The sequence below is a fragment of the Heteronotia binoei genome, chromosome 4 (assembly GCF_032191835.1).
Source record: "Heteronotia binoei isolate CCM8104 ecotype False Entrance Well chromosome 4, APGP_CSIRO_Hbin_v1, whole genome shotgun sequence".
Lineage (NCBI taxonomy): Eukaryota > Metazoa > Chordata > Lepidosauria > Squamata > Gekkonidae > Heteronotia > Heteronotia binoei.
Genome location: NC_083226.1, coordinates 131,588,000 through 131,608,129, shown reverse-complemented (window position 1 = coordinate 131,608,129; position 20,130 = coordinate 131,588,000). Strand labels below are relative to the sequence as shown.

The window sequence follows — 20,130 nt, the reverse complement described above, 5'->3', positions numbered from 1 at the left end:
CACTTCCCTAATGTAGCCAATCTTCCAAGAGCAAAAGGAGCTCCTGCTACAATTCCATCCCTGCATGTGTGGATTTTACTGCTCAATGCATCACATACTCATTATGTTCTTAATTTTCCATTGTGATGGCCTTTGGCTATATACAATAAATATTTTTGCTTCTGCATCACATGTTCTGGGGTGTCGTGCTCCTCCTTCCTTCCGTTCCTGTCAAGCTGCCACGAACCCTTGACTGATCAATTACACACAGGATTTGTGTGTGTGTGTGAGAGAGAGCTCATGGAGGGGCAGGAGGGAGGGAACAACAGTTACAGGAAAGTGCAACCATGTTTTCATCTTCTGTCTTCTTGCACAGGCCTACACCGGAACCACTAGCAAGCTACTCACCAAAGGTGGTGAGGTAAGTCTCTCACTGAAATAATGCTTTTAAGATTGCTTTCCCAACCTCTGCTTCTCTCCTTGCCTGTTGATCTGGGGCATAGTGCCTCACAAATGTCTCTTCTGATGTCCAGGTAACAGCTATACACATGTCCTGGAGTGGAACATTATGAGGGAAGGTGGCAGACCGACCCAGTGCTCTCGTGAAATGAGCCTTTATTTCCAAAGGACACAGATGGCTGTTGCCACTCATCTGGATATTGACTGTGAAGAGGCAGTTTTCTCTTTGTTAGGGCCCCAATAACAGATAAATATGTATCCTTAAGGAGGGCTCTCTTGACATCTAGGGTATACAAAGTTTTTTCTGGCAGAACCACTTCTAGGGCAAGACAGAACTTAAAAACAATCTTGGGCAAGAATTCTAAGCTCAGGTGACTCAATTCTAAGTGCTGCCAACTCACTGACCCTTCTAGAGGAAGTAATGGTGATTAAAAAGGCTGTTTTTTTAGTTAGTACAGCCGATAGGCAAGAGGCTATAGGCTCAAAGGGTGGATTCATGAGCATGGACAGAACTAAAGGTAAAGATCACCATGGGACAATGAGGGTGTTGGGGTGGGAATAGATTAAGCCCTTTTAGAAGTGTTGGGCCAGTCTGTGTGCAAAAACAGATACTCCCTTAGACCTCTACCTGGGAAGTAGTGATGGCTGCTAGATGTGTTTTCACTGAGGAAACCATTAGACCAGATTGAGCTAATGAGAGTAGATAGTCCAGTATAAAAGGTAGTGGGCATGGGCAGGTAAACAGGCCCAAACCCCTAGGGACCACTGAGGTCTTGAAATGAGCCCAATTTCTCCTATAAGGGTATTGTATAGATGGTCTGTGAGCCTGTAAGACAGGGGTGGGGAACCTCCATCCCGAGGGCTGTATACGGCCCTCGAGGTCACTTGGCATGGCCCTCGGGGATTGCTGGGCCGAACCGAGCCATGTGGCAGCCTCCCTGGGGCCTGGCTGGCCAGCGAGGATCATGGGGCCCAGCTGCGCAACCCAGGGCCAAGCAGCGATCATAGGGCCCAGATATATTGTGCAACAGCTTCCCTGGGGCCTGGCTGGCCAGCCAGAATTGCTGCAGGGCCTGGAAAAGTTACTGTCACAGGTCAGTTTGCACTTGATTATCCCAGATGGCATGGCCTAATATGCTAATGAGTGTGTGATCTAATATGCTACTATTAGGGGATGTGGTCTAATATGCTACTGAGTTCCTGCTGGGCTTTTTCTACAAAAAAGCTCTGGACCTATGCATTTGCTTAAGGCGGCAGGCTATGTGTGTCTGTACGCGCGTGCGTGCGCCACATTAGGCTCTCCCCACATGACTTGAAATAGAAAAAGAATTATTTGCATTAATTTTGCTGGCCTGAATCATTCTCCCTTGGCGAAGCACTGTTTTTTAAGTTGATAATTTTTTATGGTCCGTGAATGATGTTATAAATATCCATATGGCAGAAAAAAGGTTCCCCACCCCTGATGTAAGAGGACCTCCTTAACCCCTTCAGAAAGGGGGTACACTACAGGCATATTCTCCAGGCTGTTATATGTAGTTGGGCAGGGTCATGATGTAGCAAAGAGCCCCATCTCAGCAAGTCCAGTTCCCAGGGGAGTGAGATACAGTTCCTGCTCACCAGATTCAGTAGCTGGGAAAAGGTGGCTACTAGAATGTAGTTTGTGTGATATGCTAAGATCTTCCTTATAAGGGAAAGGGAGGGGGAAAGCATAAAAGAGATTCCCTGACCAATGAAGTTGAAAGGCATCCCTGAGGGAATGTGGGTCACTTCTGGCTAGGGAGCAGAATTCTGGCCCAAACTCTCTTGTGTGGCCATGAGCCCTCACTTAGCCAAGGTACACAGTAGCTCAGCCCCTCTGCTCCACATGAACAGAGACAGGGTGGCTCAGAGCCCTGAGTCCATCTAACATCCCAAACCCCAGCAAGGGAGAGGAGTTCACGATCAGGAAGTAATAAATGAATGTGCTCTGCAGGTATGCTTTTAACAAGCTCCCTGACTCTCTGTGTAACTGCAAACAGCCAACAGAAGATAGGCCGTGGAGCTGAGCATATAGATAAGCATTCTGATCGCATAGAACAGAATGAGGATTATGTTATTGGCAGCTAGCAATGCCTGCTAAGCTTTGGAGAGCTCCTACTGGTGTTTCCAAGGCTGCAGAATTCTGCCCCCCTCCGGAATTTTGTAAATAGTTTAATTGAGAGTAGACGGTCTGTCTGGAAATGTTTCTCTCTTATCTTCTCTTGGCTTGACTTCGCGAACGAAGATTTAAGAAGGGTGCAGTAGTCCACGTCTGCTGCAGGCTCGCTGGTGGCTGACAAGACCAATGCGGGACAGGCAGATCCGGCCACAGTGGCTGCAGGGAAAAGTCTGATTTGGGGTTGGTGCTGTAGCAGTGCGATTCTTCCTCAATCTCCTTTTGTCCTCAAGACCAGCTATGCGTGCGTTCTCAAAGGAAGAGACAGCCTGGTGGATGGTGTGCCTCCATGCTTTGCGATCTGAGGCTAGGTCAGACCACTGGTGATGGTTGATGCGACAGGTGCCAAGGGATTTCTTCAAGGAGTCCTTGTACCTCTTCTTTGGTGCCCCTCTATTTCGATGGCCGGTGGAAAGTTCGCCATACAGAGCAATCTTGGGAAGGCAGTGGTTTTCCATCCTAGATATATGCCCCGCCCAGCTCAGCTGCGTCTTCAACAGCAGTGCTTTGATGCTTGTAACCTCCGCCCTCTTGAGGACTTCAGTGTTGGTCACAAAGTCACTCCAGTGGATGTTGAGGATGGTGCGAAGGCAGCGCTGATGAAAGCGCTCAAGGAGTCGCAGGTGATGACGGTATAAAACCCACGATTCGGAGCCGTAGATGAGGGTTGTCATCACAACCGCTTTGTAAACATTGATCTTTGTGCCTTTTTTCAGATGCTTGTTGCTCCACACTCTTTTGTGCAGTTGGCCAAATGTATTCATTTACAAACCGGCATGAACAATATCAAAGTTCTTGAAATGTTCATGCCAGGCGTTCTTCCCTGAACACCTCTTTGCAAACCACAAACTGACCCAAATTAATAATGAATTTCACTTTGTGAGCTTGTCTGTGCCCATCCCTAAATTCAAATATGTATATAATACTTAAAACAGTTAAATAAAAACATATAAACATACAAACATTGAGCAGTGGCAGGGCTAATAAAAGTGAGGAAGTGCCAAACAAAAGAAAAAAGTCACCTGCTGATAAAAGACAGTGACAGAGGGAGACAAATGAATCTCTCTGGGGCAGATGTGCAAAAGTTTTGGCACTATGATCAAGAAGACTCTTTCTTGTATTGCCACTAATCTAGTCTCAAATGGCAGGGGCGCCCGAAGCAGGGCCTCTGAAGATTACTGGAGTGGGTAGGTAGGTTCATATGGAAGAAGGTGGCCCTAAGCTGGCCCTAAATAGTATAGAGCTTTAAATGTCAATACCATCACCTTGAATTGGGCCAGGAAACAAACTGAGATCTATTACAAATGGAACAAGACTGGAGATATATGGTCCCCTATGACCCACACCAGTCAATATTCTGGCTCCATCATTCTATAACAAAAGCTTTGCATTAATTTCTTAAATATGTTTGCCAATAGAAATTTTCAAATGAAATATATTACCTTTTCACCATCTGCTGGTCTTGCCACATAGGTAGAGAAAGCCACACAAATCAATTTCTCAATATTAGTTAGGGGATCTTGTAATGTAACTTTGACACCAACCTACAAACAGATAATCACAGTATCATAGACTTCTAGGCATACATCACTGAAATTTAACCCACATAATCATAATTACTCCTATTCTGTGAACAAAGAGAAGGAAACACTAAATACTGAATTAGTGATATATTTTCAAAATGTATAGTGTAATGCCATACCAACCACAAGGAATTCTAGAAGTAAAAAATCCAGAAGCCTACCCTTGATAAAGCACTTCTATTTTGGATGTTATCTTATTTTCCTAGCTCTGATACTGTAATATATAGTTGCTTGGGGGAGAAATTGACTTTTCCCACAGTTCTAACAGATTACAGAGATCTGGAGCACTGTTTGGATTATGGTTGCATGCCTGTCATGGGAATTGATTGGCCAGTCTCTGTGGCATAATTCAGGAGAAGCAACAATACATGTACAGTGTTCATGCTGCACTGAACCAGCACGCTGCCTGCAAAGTGAGAATTCACAATGGAGTTGAAATTGACTAGTATCAAGGACAAAACTTACTGAATGCTGTTTTGAGTTTAGCCAGTTTCAGTTCCACTTCCTATTAATTTCCTTTTTTGCAGGCATCCTTTCTCAGGAAATGAAGTGTAGATGATACATCCCTGGAAAGCATTCTTAGTAGGGATGGACATGAATCTGCCTGCTCACATTCCTAAATTTTGAGCTAAACTTGCCTGGGGCATGGTTCACATTTTTTGGGGGGAGGTTCATGGTGGAAAGTGGGAGGGGGTGCAGGAAGCAAGAGATATTGTGAAATGGCTTGTATCTAGATGCACCAGCCCCACTGTTAGGATGAAATCAATGCAAACTATTTCAGTGTTCCCTCTCACTCCCCCCCACCTTCCAAGTAGGAGGGAGCAAAGGGATCACTGAAATGGCTTGCATCTACTTCAGTCTAACAGCTCTGACGGGTTTAGGGTTAGTAGCCAGGTGATCCCTTGTCTTCCCAGGAGATCCCCCCTTTCTCCTGACTAACGCTTGGCACAAGGATTGGAAGGGAGACCCTTCTTGGGAGATCCCACTTTCTCCTGGCTGAGACTCGCCACAATCAGGAGAAAGAAAGACCCTTCTCAGGAGATTCTCTCCCCCCCCCCCCAACTTTCTCCTGGCTGAGGCTTGCCACAAGCAGGTGAAAGAGAGACCCTTCCCAGGAGATCCCCTCACCATGGCAAGCCATGGCCAGGAGAAAGGCAAACCCAGGATCTGAATGTGGCTGGGAGGGGTCTCCTGATTACAGGCAGATCCTGGTTGCCAAGGCTTCTCTTTCTGTGGTACATTTTAAAACACATTGCAAAAGAAGAAGCTGATCCCAGGATCTGAGTGCAGTTCTCCTCCTGCTGTGTGCAGGATGGGCATTCTGCAGCATCACAAACCTCACAAAATGAACTGGTTTGGTAAAAAGGAAGGTCTGTGAAGGTTCATGGGGCCCCACAAATCAAAATGAACCTCAATTTTCCTGGTTTATACCCATCCCTAATTCTCTGGATTGTGCTGTAAATCCTACAAAGGCTACAATAAATTGAAGGCACACCTTGAACTGATTGTCCTGGTATTAATCAACCGTACGTCTTGTTTGAATGAAAACATTCCACAATCTATAGTGCACTATAACCTATATTGCTTCAGTTGAATGAGGCTAAAAACCTACAAGCTACGCCAACTAAAAATGCAAGTGTGATGCACAGTAACGCTGAGCTCAAATTTAGCTCAGCAGTAAATTTGGGGAAGTGGATCTACTAAAACAGCGTAAAGATAAATGGAGGCAGATTTGAAAAAGCTACAGAAAAAGTCAATCACTCTTGGAAGTGGAGGGATATCTAGGGAACTTGGACCATTTGATCTGGGAATGGAGAACAAGGCTATGTTATGACTAGAAGTAGTACTCATAAGATGTGGAGAAAGAAAGGCAAATGAAAGTGAGAGCAGGGCATTGGCTTAGAATTAATGGCTATGGCTAAGAATTAATACCTTCCTTTGATTCATTCTGTATAAGAAGTTGGAGGAGGAGATTGAATTTATACCCTGCTATTAACTACCCAAAGGCATCTCAGAGTGGCTTACAATCTCCTTTTTCTTCCCCTCCCCACAACAGACACCCTGTGAGGTAGGTGGAGCTGAGAGCTCTGACAGAGTCTGCTCTCTCCAGAACAGCCTCTAGTAGAGTTATGCCTGACCCAAGGTCACTCCAGCAGGTGCATGTGGAGGAATAGGGAATCAAACCTCCCATATTCTCCCAGATAAGAGTCTTTGCACTTAGCCACTACACCAAACTGACTCTGCATCAAACCATGCACTACACCAAATAAAACTGTATGTTAATACTTAAAACAAAGCAAATAAATGGTCTCTTACCTCCATACTGGTAGTGAATGCCCGGTTTACTTTTGCATTGATGCTGATAATTTGTCCAACTCTATTAAGAAAATGATCTCATTATATTAAAATATTATGAAAAGTGTGAGAGCTTCACTGGGTCTGATCCAACAATGGCAACCATATACTCTTGGTTGCAGAAGGATCATTGCTGCAGAAATTAATGGTGGTACCGGCAGAAGTAAAGAACATTTTGATTCTATAAGAGACACTCACTGAAAAATCTGGAAGGATATTGTGTATGGTCAGCCTGGGTCTCCTTCCTAAGGCCAAACTATGTAATAATTGTCATTTTGTAGTAAGATAGTTTTGCTGTTTTCTCAAATGCTGATACAACAGGCTTATTCCTAGCACTGCCATTTTGTAGCTGCACCCATCCCCATGTCAGTATTCCAACAGTTCCTATAGGCTTGAAAATGTATGGGAACTTCTGCCCTAGCCCTTAAAAAAAGACAAAAACAAAGATATAAGGAGAGAGACAATGAAATCTATAAATGTTTAAAGAAAATTAAAGATGAGAATTCGGATGAGCTAGTAATTGGAGGCTTATAAAATGTCAAAATGCTCTAGCATGGCTCAGGAAAGAAAAATAGTGATGAGGGGAAGATGTGCAAAAAAAAATGCACACCTTCCCATGTACACATCTTTCCAAAGAGTACCAAACCAAAGTTGGGAAGGACCATATCATAGTGGAGGAAAACACAGAAAGAGGATGACTGGAGGAAACATAATGCAGATACTCTAACCACACACCCCCAGCCCTTGATTTAGATTCCACACGGGAGCAAAACTGTTAGAAAGCAGCCCAAATGGTCACCTTTTTATTCATTTAGCCAGTTGTAAGTTATTCAGACTGATTTTTCTAATCTTTTCAGGAAAGTCCTTTCTTCTCAGAGCATTTCCCTTTTGTGGCTCGAATCAGATCTCAGTCTTTAGCACTCAGGAACTTAGGAGCATTCACATTCTCAAAAGCAAATAGCTGTATAAACCCTGTGAAAAGTTGCTATGCCATCTATGGCTAATAATTCTGTAAATATATAGGTGGTTTACTGTTTGGGCCCATTGTTATTGCTGAGGAGCATCAAGGAAGCTGCTTGTTCTTAAGACAGGGATTGAGAATTGGAATTCAAGGAACACTGCTGAGTCACAGATCATTGCGTTCTCATTTGTGACTGATGAGGACCTTTTGAAGTGTAGCAGACTGAGAGCTCTCAGTATGAGTACATGAAGAAAATGCAAAACAAGGGAGAAAGAATTTATTTTACATGTTTTTGTACTTAAACAGTGCTTATAAATTCACATAAGGTTAAAAGACAAGAACAGTAGCCTGTTTATTAAAATAGCAGTAAGCTGTTTTCCTTGCAAGTTGTTTAAATGGTGGAAGTACATTCCTCCAAACTGAATAAAAATAGTTATCATACATAAATAGCTGTTTTTTGTTCAAATGTGATGGGATATATGGTAGATACACAAATTCTAGCCATCTCCAGGACACATAATTAAATTAAAATTTGACGGAGTTATAGGATGACTATTGGTAGTAGCTGAAAAATCCAAAACTTTAAAAGGTTAATTTGCACTGTTCTTTCTCCCTTTCTTGTCTCCTTGATGTTAAATTGCAAGTTCCTTCGGGCACGGGACTTCTTTTTATATTTTGTTCAAAGCTTGATTCAATCCAGGTTCAATCTCTGGCAGTTCCAATTAAAAGGAACAGCTATCAGCTGGTCCAAAAGACATTAGTCTCTGGACAGCTACTGCCGGTCAGGATAGACAATAGTGACTTGATAGACCAGTGGTTTGACTCACTATTGGTGAAGGGCTGTGACTCAGTGTAAGAGCCTCCGCTTTGCACGCAGAAGGTCCCAGGTTCAATCCTGGACATCTCTGGTTAAAATGACTTCGCAGGAGGTGATATGAAAGACATCCGAGAGAAGTCAGAGAACAGGCCATATGACTACACATGAAACCACCTTATACGGAATCAGAGCATTGGTGCATCAAGGGCAGTACTGTCTACTCAGTGGCAATGGCTCTCCAGAGCCTCAGGGAGCCTGACTAGACAATCCTGACCTTGAAGCACTAATAGTCTGATTCAGTATAAGCAGTATAAGCTTTTTCTACAAAAAAGCCCAGCAGGAACTCATTTGCATATCAGGCACACCCCCTGACACCAAGCCAGCCAGAACTGTGTTCCTATCTGTTCCTGCTCAAAAAAAGCCCAGAGTATAAGGCAGTTTATGTGGTCTTCTCTCACTTGTAGCCTAAGTCCCAGTGGAATTTCAAACAACTTTTCATTGAAGCCTTTTCAAGCACCTTTTCTTCTGTTGTTCTCTCTCTCTCTCTACATGGCACATAGTAGAATGAGAGAGCAAGATGGGGGGGAGGGGTAATAATTGTGGGAATGCAAAGAAACCTGTGGGTATGGAAACAGAAAAAGAAGAAAAGATAAGGATAAGAGAGTGACACTAAAGGGCACAAAGAGAAGACAGAGATAAACACTAATTTATTTTTAAATAGTCTGATGCCATGGTCCAGGGATGGAACAGGAAACTTTTTGGAAGATATCAAAGATATCAAGCAGACTGTAAAAACTCCCAAAAGATGTTTGTAAAGTAGTTGAGCAGAACAAAAATGGCAGATGTTGAAAGTGAGTTTAAATGCATATTGTAACACATACATAAATACATTCATATATACTCTGATAGTCTGATGTGCCTATGAATAGCCAATGAAGATATCCTAGTGTTATAGTATATAGCTCATTGCAGGGTTTCCCAAATTTTTCTTTCCCGTGGCCCGGTTATTTTTACACTTCTCCTTCGTGGCCCACTAAAATTTGGGGGTGGAGCCAGGAGACTTTGGAGGTGGAACCGGGATACAGGAATTATGTCATTTCCTGTGGTGGCAAGGACCAAGTAATGTCATTTCCGGGGCACACTGAATCAAAATTCCACCTTTTCCTGTGATGTCACTTCCAGGGTACTCCCTCAAACCTGCGTTGTCTTCGGAAGTAAATTCATTTTCAGAAAAATCTCTCTGAAACTCATGCTGAGCCAAAGTGGGGGTGGAAAGTGGGCGGTCCTCTCTTTTCACCCCTACACCTGCATGCACCTATTTGTTTGTGATGTGCCTATGAATAGCCAATTAAGATATCCTAGTGTTATAGTATATAGCTCAATGCAGGGTTTTCCAAATACAGGAATTATGTCATTTCCTGTGGTGGCAAGGACCAAGTAATGTCAACGCCATGCTGGGAATTATTAGGAAGGGAATTGAAAACAAATCAGCCAGTATCATAATGCCCCTGTATAAATCGATGGTGCGGTCTCATTTGGAGTACTGTGCGCAGTTCTGGTTGCCGCACCTCAAAAAGGATATTATAGCATTGGAGAAAGTCCAGAAAAGGGCAACTAGAATGATTAAAGGGTTGGAACACTTTCCCTATGAAGAAAGGTTGAAACGCTTGGGGCTCTTTAGCTTGGAGAAACGTCAACTGCGGGGTGACATGATAGATAATGCATGGGATGGAGAAAGAGAAAGAGGTACTTTTCTCCCTTTCTCACAATACAAGAACTCGTGGGCATTCGATGAAATTGCTGAGCAGACAGATTAAAACGGATAAAAGAAAGTACTTCTTCACCCAAAGGGTGATTAACATGTGGAATTCACTGCCACAAGAGGTGGTGGCGGCCACAAGCATGGCCACCTTCAAGAGGGGTTTAGATAAAAATATGGAGCAGAGGTCCATCAGTGGCTATTAGCCACAGTGTGTGTATCTATATATATAAAAAAATTTTGGCCACTGTGTGACACAGAGTGTTGGACTGGATGGGCCATTGGCCTGATCCAACATGGCTTCTCTTATGTTCTTATACTGCAAGGCACATGAAAGCTCATACCTTGAAGAACACTTAATGGGTCTAAAGTGTCAGTGGATGCTAGCTTTTCTTTCAAACACTGGAAGTGGGAGAGAAGGAAGGAGAGGCAGCCCAGCTCCTCTCTGCACAACACAGAGATGGGGCGGGGTTAGCTTTGCTGGGGGCGGGGCTAGCTTTGGTTTTTCTTGTGACCTGGGAGTGAGGCTTCTGTGACCTGGTACCGGGTCATGACCCTGCAAATGGGAAACACTGGCTCATTGTAAATGCCATCTTAGAGCTAGACTAACCACAGCTAGTTTTGTATAATTTGTATAATTTTCACTGATACCCTATCCAAATGTAGATTCTCACATAACATCTATTGCTTTTCCTGTCACACCTCAGCTTCAGAAGGAATGCTGGCTTGAAGTATGCAGTGGGAAAGTTCCATGAACTTTTACTTTCTATTACTTTCCTATGCATAGATTTCTTATATTATGAGAGAAATGAATGGTATGAAATTAACAACATAATCTGCAACTATCAAATTCTTACCTCAATCACTTCTGTGAATATTTCAGAAGTAGCAGCAAAGATACGGCATGTTTACAACTACCAAAGGCTTACATAATTTATTAAAATATTTCCTCACATTGGCCAAAAGTAACTATAGTTATCTTATTGTAGCCAAATGAACCCTCTACCCATACAGAAATCACTGGACTGTTATCTCAGATGTTATATGTTCTGGTTAATCTTTGTTAAATAGAAAATAAAAAGAAGGGCTGTTAAGTTTAATAGTAACTATGTAAGTTTGTACCTGGCAGTCTCTTCAAACTGTATATCATCCACTGATGCCGTCACGCAAGAGAAGCCAGCATGTTTTTCAGCTTCAAGACATAATGGGGAAAAAAATCCAATAAAACAGAGAATTATAAACGCCAGGCAATCTTCTATAACTATGATTGTCTTCTCAGGCCATTTCACATATGATGTTCCCTAAACAGATATACATTGTGTCTACCATTGTTATGCATCTGTTTTGCTGAGTATATTCAGTTGAACAGAGACACATTAAAGAAGCATTCAGATAAAATAAGCCCATGTGCTCTTCTTCCTAGAAGAGTGCTATCATGCAAAGTGAGGCAAAAATCTGCCAGCACTTCAGAGGTAAATCTTCTCTTGAAAAGTACTCTCTGTATCAACAGTGCTATCGTCACTTTTCTGCATATAATCTATGAGAATGACATGGGCGTCCTTATCTTGTAGTGCAGACAATAAAAACATGATGCTACACTAAATAATATGAAACAAAGCAAAATTTTATTTTTATCTGCTATAATTATTCAAATATAGGATACCCAGGCCTCAGATTCAGAGGGAGCTCACAGAAGCGCAACTCCTGAACCTTTCTGAGAGTTCTGCCTTCTCCTTCTGAGAGTTCCACCTCCTTGTCCATTGAATACTATTGCAGCTGCATAACAATCCCTGGATGAGCTCCACCACCTATTTTTCTGCAAAACGACCCCTGTGGATACCCTTAAAAAACATAAAGTAGGAATAGAGTAGGAGTCAAGTATCACCTTTAAGACTACAAAGTTTTATTCAGAATGTAAGCATTCATATGCATGCATACTTTTTCAGACGAGGGTCCCCTCATCTGAAGAAGTATGCAGGCACACAAAAGCTTACATTCTGAATAAAACTTTGTTGGTCTTAAAGGTGACTTGACTTGACTCCTACTTTGTTCTACTGCTTCAGACCAACAAGGCTGCCTACTTCAATATGTCTACATAGGTAGGAATGAATCTGAGAGCTAGATGGAATAGTATTAGGTATCACTGGAGTAATATAGATGACACCATGACAGGTAGTGAAGGAAATGGCAATCCTAAATAGAGTAACACCTTTTTAAGTTAATGAGTAATTTTGCTTTGGATTACATTGCTGGTTACTTAATCTATCCATAACATTTTACCTTCTCAGAGTAGCGTTTAGAGGTTTCTCCCATTATATCCCTCAATAATCATATGAGGTACATTAGAGATAGGGTGAATATAGACAATGAGAACACCACATGGTTTAAAACTATTCAAGTGATTCCAGTTCTGGTTTTGTGTGGAGGTCTAGCTTGCAAAATTGTGGGTCTTTCCTGTCTCACACGAACGGCATGACAATTAAAGGCATAGTAAGTAAAACCATTCTGTGGCCATAAATACTGCAGAAAAAGAGAGAAATATTTTTTTTAAAAAAATATAGCAGTAATTCAGTTGTACTTCATCTACATGAGGTATACACTCTATAGTAGTAGGACTCTACTTCTGAAATGTACTTTGGGGGCCTCACTTGCAAAATTTGTCCCAAGCTAGTTTTCCCTCTCCAAAATAAAATGCAGGAAAATCAGTTAATTCTGGACAAGTTTGTAATGTATTTTTCATGTTTAGAGCTGACCATCCAAGTGAAGGCATTAATCTTCACCACCACCACACCTCAAGGGGAGCTGATCTCTGCCATCTGGAATTTCCTAACCTGGAGTTGACAACCCTGAAGCCTCTAGCTACGAAAAGGGGAGTCTTTCTTCCCAGTGGGGAGGGGGACCAAAGCAGCTGACACCATTGTCCTCATTTCTCTTCTCCCTTTGGTCTGAACAACAACCCTGTTGTTGTTAGAGGCTTCCCTATCTCCTTCTCAAGCAACCATCCTGGGCTGAGGCTGGGGGGAGGAGGGAGAGAGGGAGTGAAAGACAGTAAAGGTGGGACAGCCATGCCCTCTGAGGTGATGCCAGGCTCCCTGGCTATTGCAGTGCCCTTTGGAGGCTATGGGCTTTTTCACACAGTCTATGTATTCCGGTATGGAAGCTGGTCAGTTACTGAACAGTAACGGGTTTCTGCTAGCATTTCAGACAGACCCGATTCAGTAACTGGCTGCTACCGGAATACTCTCACCTTTTCACACACTCCCGCAGCTGTCCCGGTAGTGAGGCGTGCCTGAGTCGTTACAAACAAAGAGCAGCTTCTTCCACTTTTCAACCCCTCCTTCCGGGTTGAAATCGCTATGGGGTGCTGTGTGAAATGTCCAGTATCTAACCCGGAAGCAGTTTTCGCGCCCTTTTTCGCCCGCCGGCGCGCGCGATCTCCGGCTTTTTTTTTTTGGAATGTCGGGCTAAGATCGCTATAGCGCTATAGTGCTATAGCGACGTATCACAACAGCATCACCATAGGGATGCCCGGGCTCCATTAAGATGCCAGATATCGCCACTGCTGAAACCTGGTAACTTATCTCAATAGAGCCTAGCCATCTCTATGGTGTTGCTGTTGTGATACGTTGCTATAGCGCTATAGCGATCTTAGCCCGACGTTCCAAAAAAAAAAAAAAAGCTGGAGATTGCGAGCCGGCAGGCAAAAACGGCTGGCGCTGGTGGAAGCGAGATAAGAGCGGAACAGTGTGAAATGGCTCGCTTCAATCACGGAACCCTACCGGAAAAAAAAACACGTGTCTGAAAACTCCCATCCCTGTCTCGGATTGCTGCAAGCGGCACAATACCGACTCCCTTCCGGTTTCCACTGGTAAGTGTGAAAAGGGCCTATGTGTGCTGGGAGGCCATCTGTATGGCTTGTTGATAGGGCCTTTCACGAGGCTGCAGGAGCTCTGGTTGACAGAGAACAGCTGGAGATGTGGCTGTCTCTGAGGTAAGACTGCTTTTGGCAGTGTGTTCAACATTCTCGGGTCTGCAGGAGCGGGGGCAAGGGAGTCAGCCAATGGGAAGCCAGAGATGGGTGACTGATGTGTGATGGGCCAATAGTGTGTTCCTATAGTAACTGCCAGAACTAAGGTTGGTTGTGTTTTACTGGCAGAATCAGCTTTGCTGGCTGGCAACAGACACTTGGGTGGGATAGTGGATTCAACCAATGGTACACACGTACTCTTGATTGATAGGTTGATGGGCCAAAGGTTTGTGCTGTAGTCCCACTGAGCCCCAACAAATCAGGATGGTCAGATCTGCCACCACTCCAGGAGAATTATTTGTAACAGATAGCATTACTCAGTAACAACCTATTTTTTTTTGCATTTTCTTTTTTTTTAACTTTTAAAAACAATGTACAACAAGTGCAGTCAAATAGTCACAAAATACTTAACTCTTTAAATCCTCCCTCCCCCCAGATAAAAACCCATAACAACACGTCTATACCATTTTCCTAGGATCAGATTCAGTCAGGCCAAGTTCAAGAGGTAGATACAACAACAAGACAATATGATCAAAATAAAAAGAGCTAAGCTTTTGGCATGCACGGAATGCACAGGGTGAACTAACTTCCCAGAAAAGGAAAGGGAAGGAGAAAGGGGAAAAACAAAACAAAAAACCAACAAAAAATGAAACATATACACAATAAAGTCAAAATACAATAGTAACGGAGTGTCACTGCTTTTAGAAAAATATCAGATTATGATAAAATTTGTTTTTTGGCAAAATGTCAAGGTCAGAGGTATGTAACAATAGGAAATCATAGTTTCACAAAAGCTTCCTGGGATTTGGGTGAGTGTGCTGGAGAACTGTAAGAGGATATTTTTCAAAGTATAAAATAGTCTCAGAGCCGGATTCTCCTATCATTGACTGAGGGCATTGTGCGGTTCTTCCAATGTTTTGCAAGGGCCAACCTTGCCACTGTTAATAATAGTGCAAACCTTTCCATTGAGATTTTATTTTGAGGCTTTTCTGGCCACCAACCTAGGGAAATGGCTTCAGGCAATAATGGGAGTGACTCTCCAGTGATCATGTTAGTTTCATGAACAATATATCTCCAAAAATTTATTAACTGTGGGACAAGACCACTGAGAATGTATGAAATTCCCAATCTCTCCACACTTTCCTTCATTTTGTATAGCTGTGATGGTATATAATACCATCCAGAAGCCATTTTTATTGACTGAAATTTAATATTGATAATGGTTTCATAACCATTCTGCAGATGATGAAGGAAAGGAAAGGTCCCCTGTGCAAGCACCAGTCGTTTCCGACTCTGGGGTGACGTTGCTTTCACAACGTTTTCACGGCAGACTTTTTTTTTTACGGGGTGGTTTGCCATTGCCTTCCCCAGTCTTTTACACTTTCCCCCCAGCAAGCTGGGTACTCATTTTACCAACCTCGAAAGGATGGAAGGCTGAGTCAACCTTGGGCCGGCTACCTGAATCCAGCTTTTGCTGGAATTGAACTCAGGTAATGAGCAGAGAGTTCAGATCACAGTATTGCAGTACGGCTGCTTTACCACTCTGTGCCATGGGGCCGCATACAGATGATGAAGACGAAGTCACCCAGAGCCTCTTCTCCTAGCTCATCCTCTTCCTTCTTATCCTCAAAACCCATCTGTGAGAGTCACAACCTGTTTTTGAATCTCAACCCAGTTTGAGAACCACTGCGCTACAGTAATAATACTGTAAACCACACTGTCTCATACAAAAAACCATAGAACTCCCATACAATTATGTAAGTAGATGCCACAAAGATATGTGTTCAGATATCACTAATCTTTTTATTGTTCATTAGTATCAGCTACAAAACACATCTGGATTTGTAAATGAAGTTTGTAATAATATACAGTACATCAGTGGCTTCCAACCTTTTTGGCACCGGGGACCGGTTTCATGGAAGGCAATTTTTCCACAGACTGGTGGGGGGAGATGGCACTGGGATCTTGCTGCCCCAGGCTTACCCCCCTGTCCCATCCCTGAATTTCATCGGGGTCTTTAAAAGGGGAGGAGATTGAGGCTGCTTCTGCTGCCTCTCCGCTAGGCAGTCAGGTGGTAGAAGCGGCCAATCTGCCTCTCCCTCCCATTTAAAGACCTGCCAATCAGTTGATCAGCAGGGGTCTACAAATGAGGGATATGCAAAAGTCACAGCAGCACTGCCCCTTTCACCTGCCTGGGACTGGGCGGATGAAAGAGGCAGCGTGGCCTCACTGTAGCAGCCTTCCCCTGCAGGCCACTCTGCCTCTTTCATCTGCCCAGGTGGGGCTGCTCTGCCTCATTCTGAGGCTGTTCTGCCTCTTTAATCTGTCTAGGTTCTGGTCCGTAGCCTGAGGACCCCTGCAGTACGTGATAGTCAGTTTCAGTTTGCTTTATTACGGTCAAAGTCTTAATTTGCTTGATATTACAAACATTGACAGGCAGACCTTTTAAAAGATTGCTAAGGAATTATCCTACTTGTATACGTGATTTCTAACATTACTTTGAAACGCTTTTGTACAAAATAGGAAAATTATAAAGGAAAAGATGAATACTTATATAGGCACATGATTATATTTTTCACTTGCTTCCTAGACTTCCAGAATGTTTTCTTTTTCCATAGCTTAGATCAAGTGACTTTTATGCCATTAATAACTCAAATGTTAAATTTACTTTTTATGTGTCACTTTAAAAAGTACCATAATTTATTCAAAAATCAGTTTTCATGAGTCAGGCCTCACTTCATCAAATATATTGAAGTATACATTCATCAGATCAAGGAATATAAAAACATGAGCCTAACAGATGCACACTTGATGGGTCTATGGAGTTCTGACTCACGAAAACTTATGCTGGAGTAAATTGTGTTAGTTTTTAGTTTTTGTTGATGTTGTTAGTTCTTTGTTACACTTCATGTAATCTGCTTTGAGTCTCTGTGAGAAAGGTGGACTATAAATAAATAAATACTTTTTGTTTATAATAATCTACCCTTTAAGGCAGATTAGGCTGAAAAATGTCATTAGATGCTTGTTTTGTTTGTTGCCAAACACTCCATGGCTAATCATCCCGAATTTCTCATTACAGTTAATTTAGCCAATCTGACAAATAGACATTCTGTGTTTTTTTAGTTAGGGGTGTGCTCCATCGCTTTTTCATTTCTTCGTTCCTTTCCTTCTTTCTTTTTGTGCACCTATTCCTTTTATTGTTTTGCACATCATTCAATCTGTTCTTCATATTATTCCATACTGACAATGTGGTTAGCTTTAATCATGTCTAAAATTATAATAGGTCATAGCATAATATAATATATTCATGCATTCCTGGCTGGCACCAGAAACACCAAGAAGGAACTCACTGGATTCTGTTGTAGGTGTGGCTTGATTTGTTGTCTGCTGTTCTTAAATGGATTACATTCTTCATGTTTAGGGTTGCCAATCCCCAGGTGGGGCAGGAACAAAGCCCGAAGGCATCCACAAAAACCCAGCCTCAATTATGAAATAATTAACAAATTTATAGGGTGCCGTTCTAAAATGCAGAAAAAAAGTTGAGCTATTGCTATGTATAAATTATTCAAGATTGGTGAAGCTTGTTAAAGCCTCCTGTGAAACAGGGCAATATGTGCTTCCCTGTTGCAAAATTGCGATGTGCTGCTTATCGTCTTTACTGAAAGGACTGTCTAAGCATCGGACTCCTACTTCACGGCTTGTTTAAGGTCTTCCCTGGACTTCCACCACAAAGAAATGAACTTTGGCATTGAATGAAAGGTCTTTGGGTTCGGGCTATATTGTATTTATAAGAAGTATCTTCTGCTTATGTAGTAAGTAACGTATAAATTTGTGAATTTTTTCATAAATGAGGCTGGTTTTTCATGGATGCCTTCGGGTTTTGTTCCTGCTTCACTTTTCCACTTTTCCCCCAGTTTGGAGGCGTTTCCCCTGCTTCAGGGCTATCAAAAAGCGGGGGGGGGGGGGGAGGGAAATGTCTGCTGGGTACTCCATTATTCCCTATGAAGACCAATTCCCATAGGGTATAATGGAGAACTCATCTGCAGGTATCTGGGGCTCAGGGATGGCTGTTTTTTGAGGTAGAGACACCACATTTTCAGCATAGCATCCGGTGCATCTTCTCAAGACATCCTCCAGGTTTCAAGAAGATTGGACCAGGGGGTCCAATTCTATGAGCCCCAAAAGAAGGTGTCCCTATCCTTCATTATTTCAAACAGAGAGAAGGCATTTAAAAGGTGTGCAGACTCTTTAAATGTGATGGCCAAAACTACCTTTGGAGTTAAATTATGCTTGTCACAATCTTGCTCCTGGCTTCACTCCAATATCTCCTGGCTCCACCCCCAAAGTCCCCAGATATTTCTTGAGTTGGACCTGGAAACCCTATGCAAGTTTCAGCTTGAGTGGTAAACATGTAAACAAAGGTATGTTCATTTTACATGAGGATTTTACACTGTTGCTAAATGGAAAATTATTCTTGTACTTAGCTATTTAAATTTACTCCCCCCCCCCCCATGGGAACTCAAAATGGTTTACAAGATCATAACAACCCTCTAGAGTAGATTAGGCTGAGAGCTCCAGGTCACTCAGCAAGCTTCTAAGAAAATGAGACATTGAACCTGGGTTTCCCAGATCCTAGGTTAACACTCTGACCAAGGTACACTCTGACCATTTTACAAACTATTTCAATGCAATTCAAACTTTAGCAAGAAGGAAAGGAAGTTTAGCAAGAATCCTTATAGGTAAATAACAAGTAAACATGCAAAGAAACCCATGTGCCCATATATTTGCTGTTATTTTCCTTTACTATTTTGATTTCTGTTTTTATACAGAATAGTCTGTAATTTTTAGGCAAGGAACTGGAACTAATGCGATCTTTTCCTTATTTCTCCGTTCATTTCTGGCAGGCACTTTAGTTGCCCTGATCTGCCTACTAAGCGCCAGGAAAAACAGCTTACTCCCCCCCCCCCCCCGCCCGACATCGAAATAGGTTTTTTTGCAGGCACAGAGCTCCTCTGCCTTTAACAGCAGGAGGCAAGGCAGAAATCAGACAGGCTAAACTTCCTCCCTAATCCCACCTCTTGAGTTTGAGCTTCGCAGCTCTTGCAAGGCACAGAAACCCCCGTACCGGGCGGGGGGGCTGTTTATTAGACCAGCACTGGAAAAGCAAGAGGCTACACTCGGTGTCCGAAGGGGCATCTTACGGTGAAAGCTCAAAAGAGCAACGGAAGAGGAAGAAGGCGCTGTGTTTACCCGCTAAGCAAGCCGTGGTGTCGATCCACTTGAGGAGCTGCCCCGCGCTGAGCGCCCCATGATGGTCGGCGTGAGCGGGAAAGATGGTCTTGCACATGTGCACTTGCGCGCCCGACATGGCGCGACGGCTGCCCCTTTCTTCGTCCGCTTTCGCTGCGACGCTTTCGCTGCGGCTCCTGCAAGGGTCAAACCGGTCTTTCGCGTTCCCGCTCCCACAGCCGCTGCTGCACTAATGTGTAATGAGGTACGTTGGGCGTCAAAGGGAAGCCGCTCGTCAGTTCCCTCCTTCGTCAGCCTCTTCATAGGGTTGCCGCCAGTTTCCGGGTGGTGGCTGGCGATTTCCTGGAATTACAATCGGTCTCCAGGGTAAAGGAATCAGTTCTGCTTTGGAAAGTGGACTCCATTACATGGTATTATACTGCACTGAGTATACCCCCCCCCCCACCACCAAATTCTCCAGGTGGTTCCCAATCCAGACCTAGCATCCTGATCAGTCCAAGTGGTGAAAATGCTCGACGCCCTTGCTGAGGGGTGAGAAAATTCAGCTGTTTTGCAAGAGTAGAGGGTCGGTAAGAAAGGATTCTGAAAGCAGGGTAAGGGCAATTCCGTGTCATTTTTTAAAAAAAGTTTTAACATTTGATAAACGGCTGTAACAACGGGAGGCACAATACTTCAATATTCTCAAGCAAGCAAAGTGAGTTGAAGGTACTCCCAGTTCGGATCTTGCATTTGGCACCAGGATTCCC

The 20,130-nt window shown here is 43.1% G+C and overlaps 1 protein-coding gene across 1 annotated transcript in view; it reads right to left on the bottom strand.

The window, feature by feature from the left end:
- ACOT12 (acyl-CoA thioesterase 12) overlaps positions 1-19,657 on the bottom strand; it is a 52,805-nt gene extending 33,148 nt beyond the window's left edge. The window contains exons 1-4 of the mRNA XM_060235746.1: positions 19,385-19,657; positions 11,230-11,299; positions 6,532-6,592; positions 4,075-4,176 (exon numbers count right to left, since the gene is read on the bottom strand). Of these exons, the coding sequence (XP_060091729.1) occupies positions 4,075-4,176; positions 6,532-6,592; positions 11,230-11,299; positions 19,385-19,502 (351 nt within the window). The 5' untranslated portion in view covers positions 19,503-19,657. The remainder of the gene's footprint in view (positions 1-4,074; positions 4,177-6,531; positions 6,593-11,229; positions 11,300-19,384) is intronic.
- Positions 19,658-20,130: the final 473 nt, after the last annotated feature.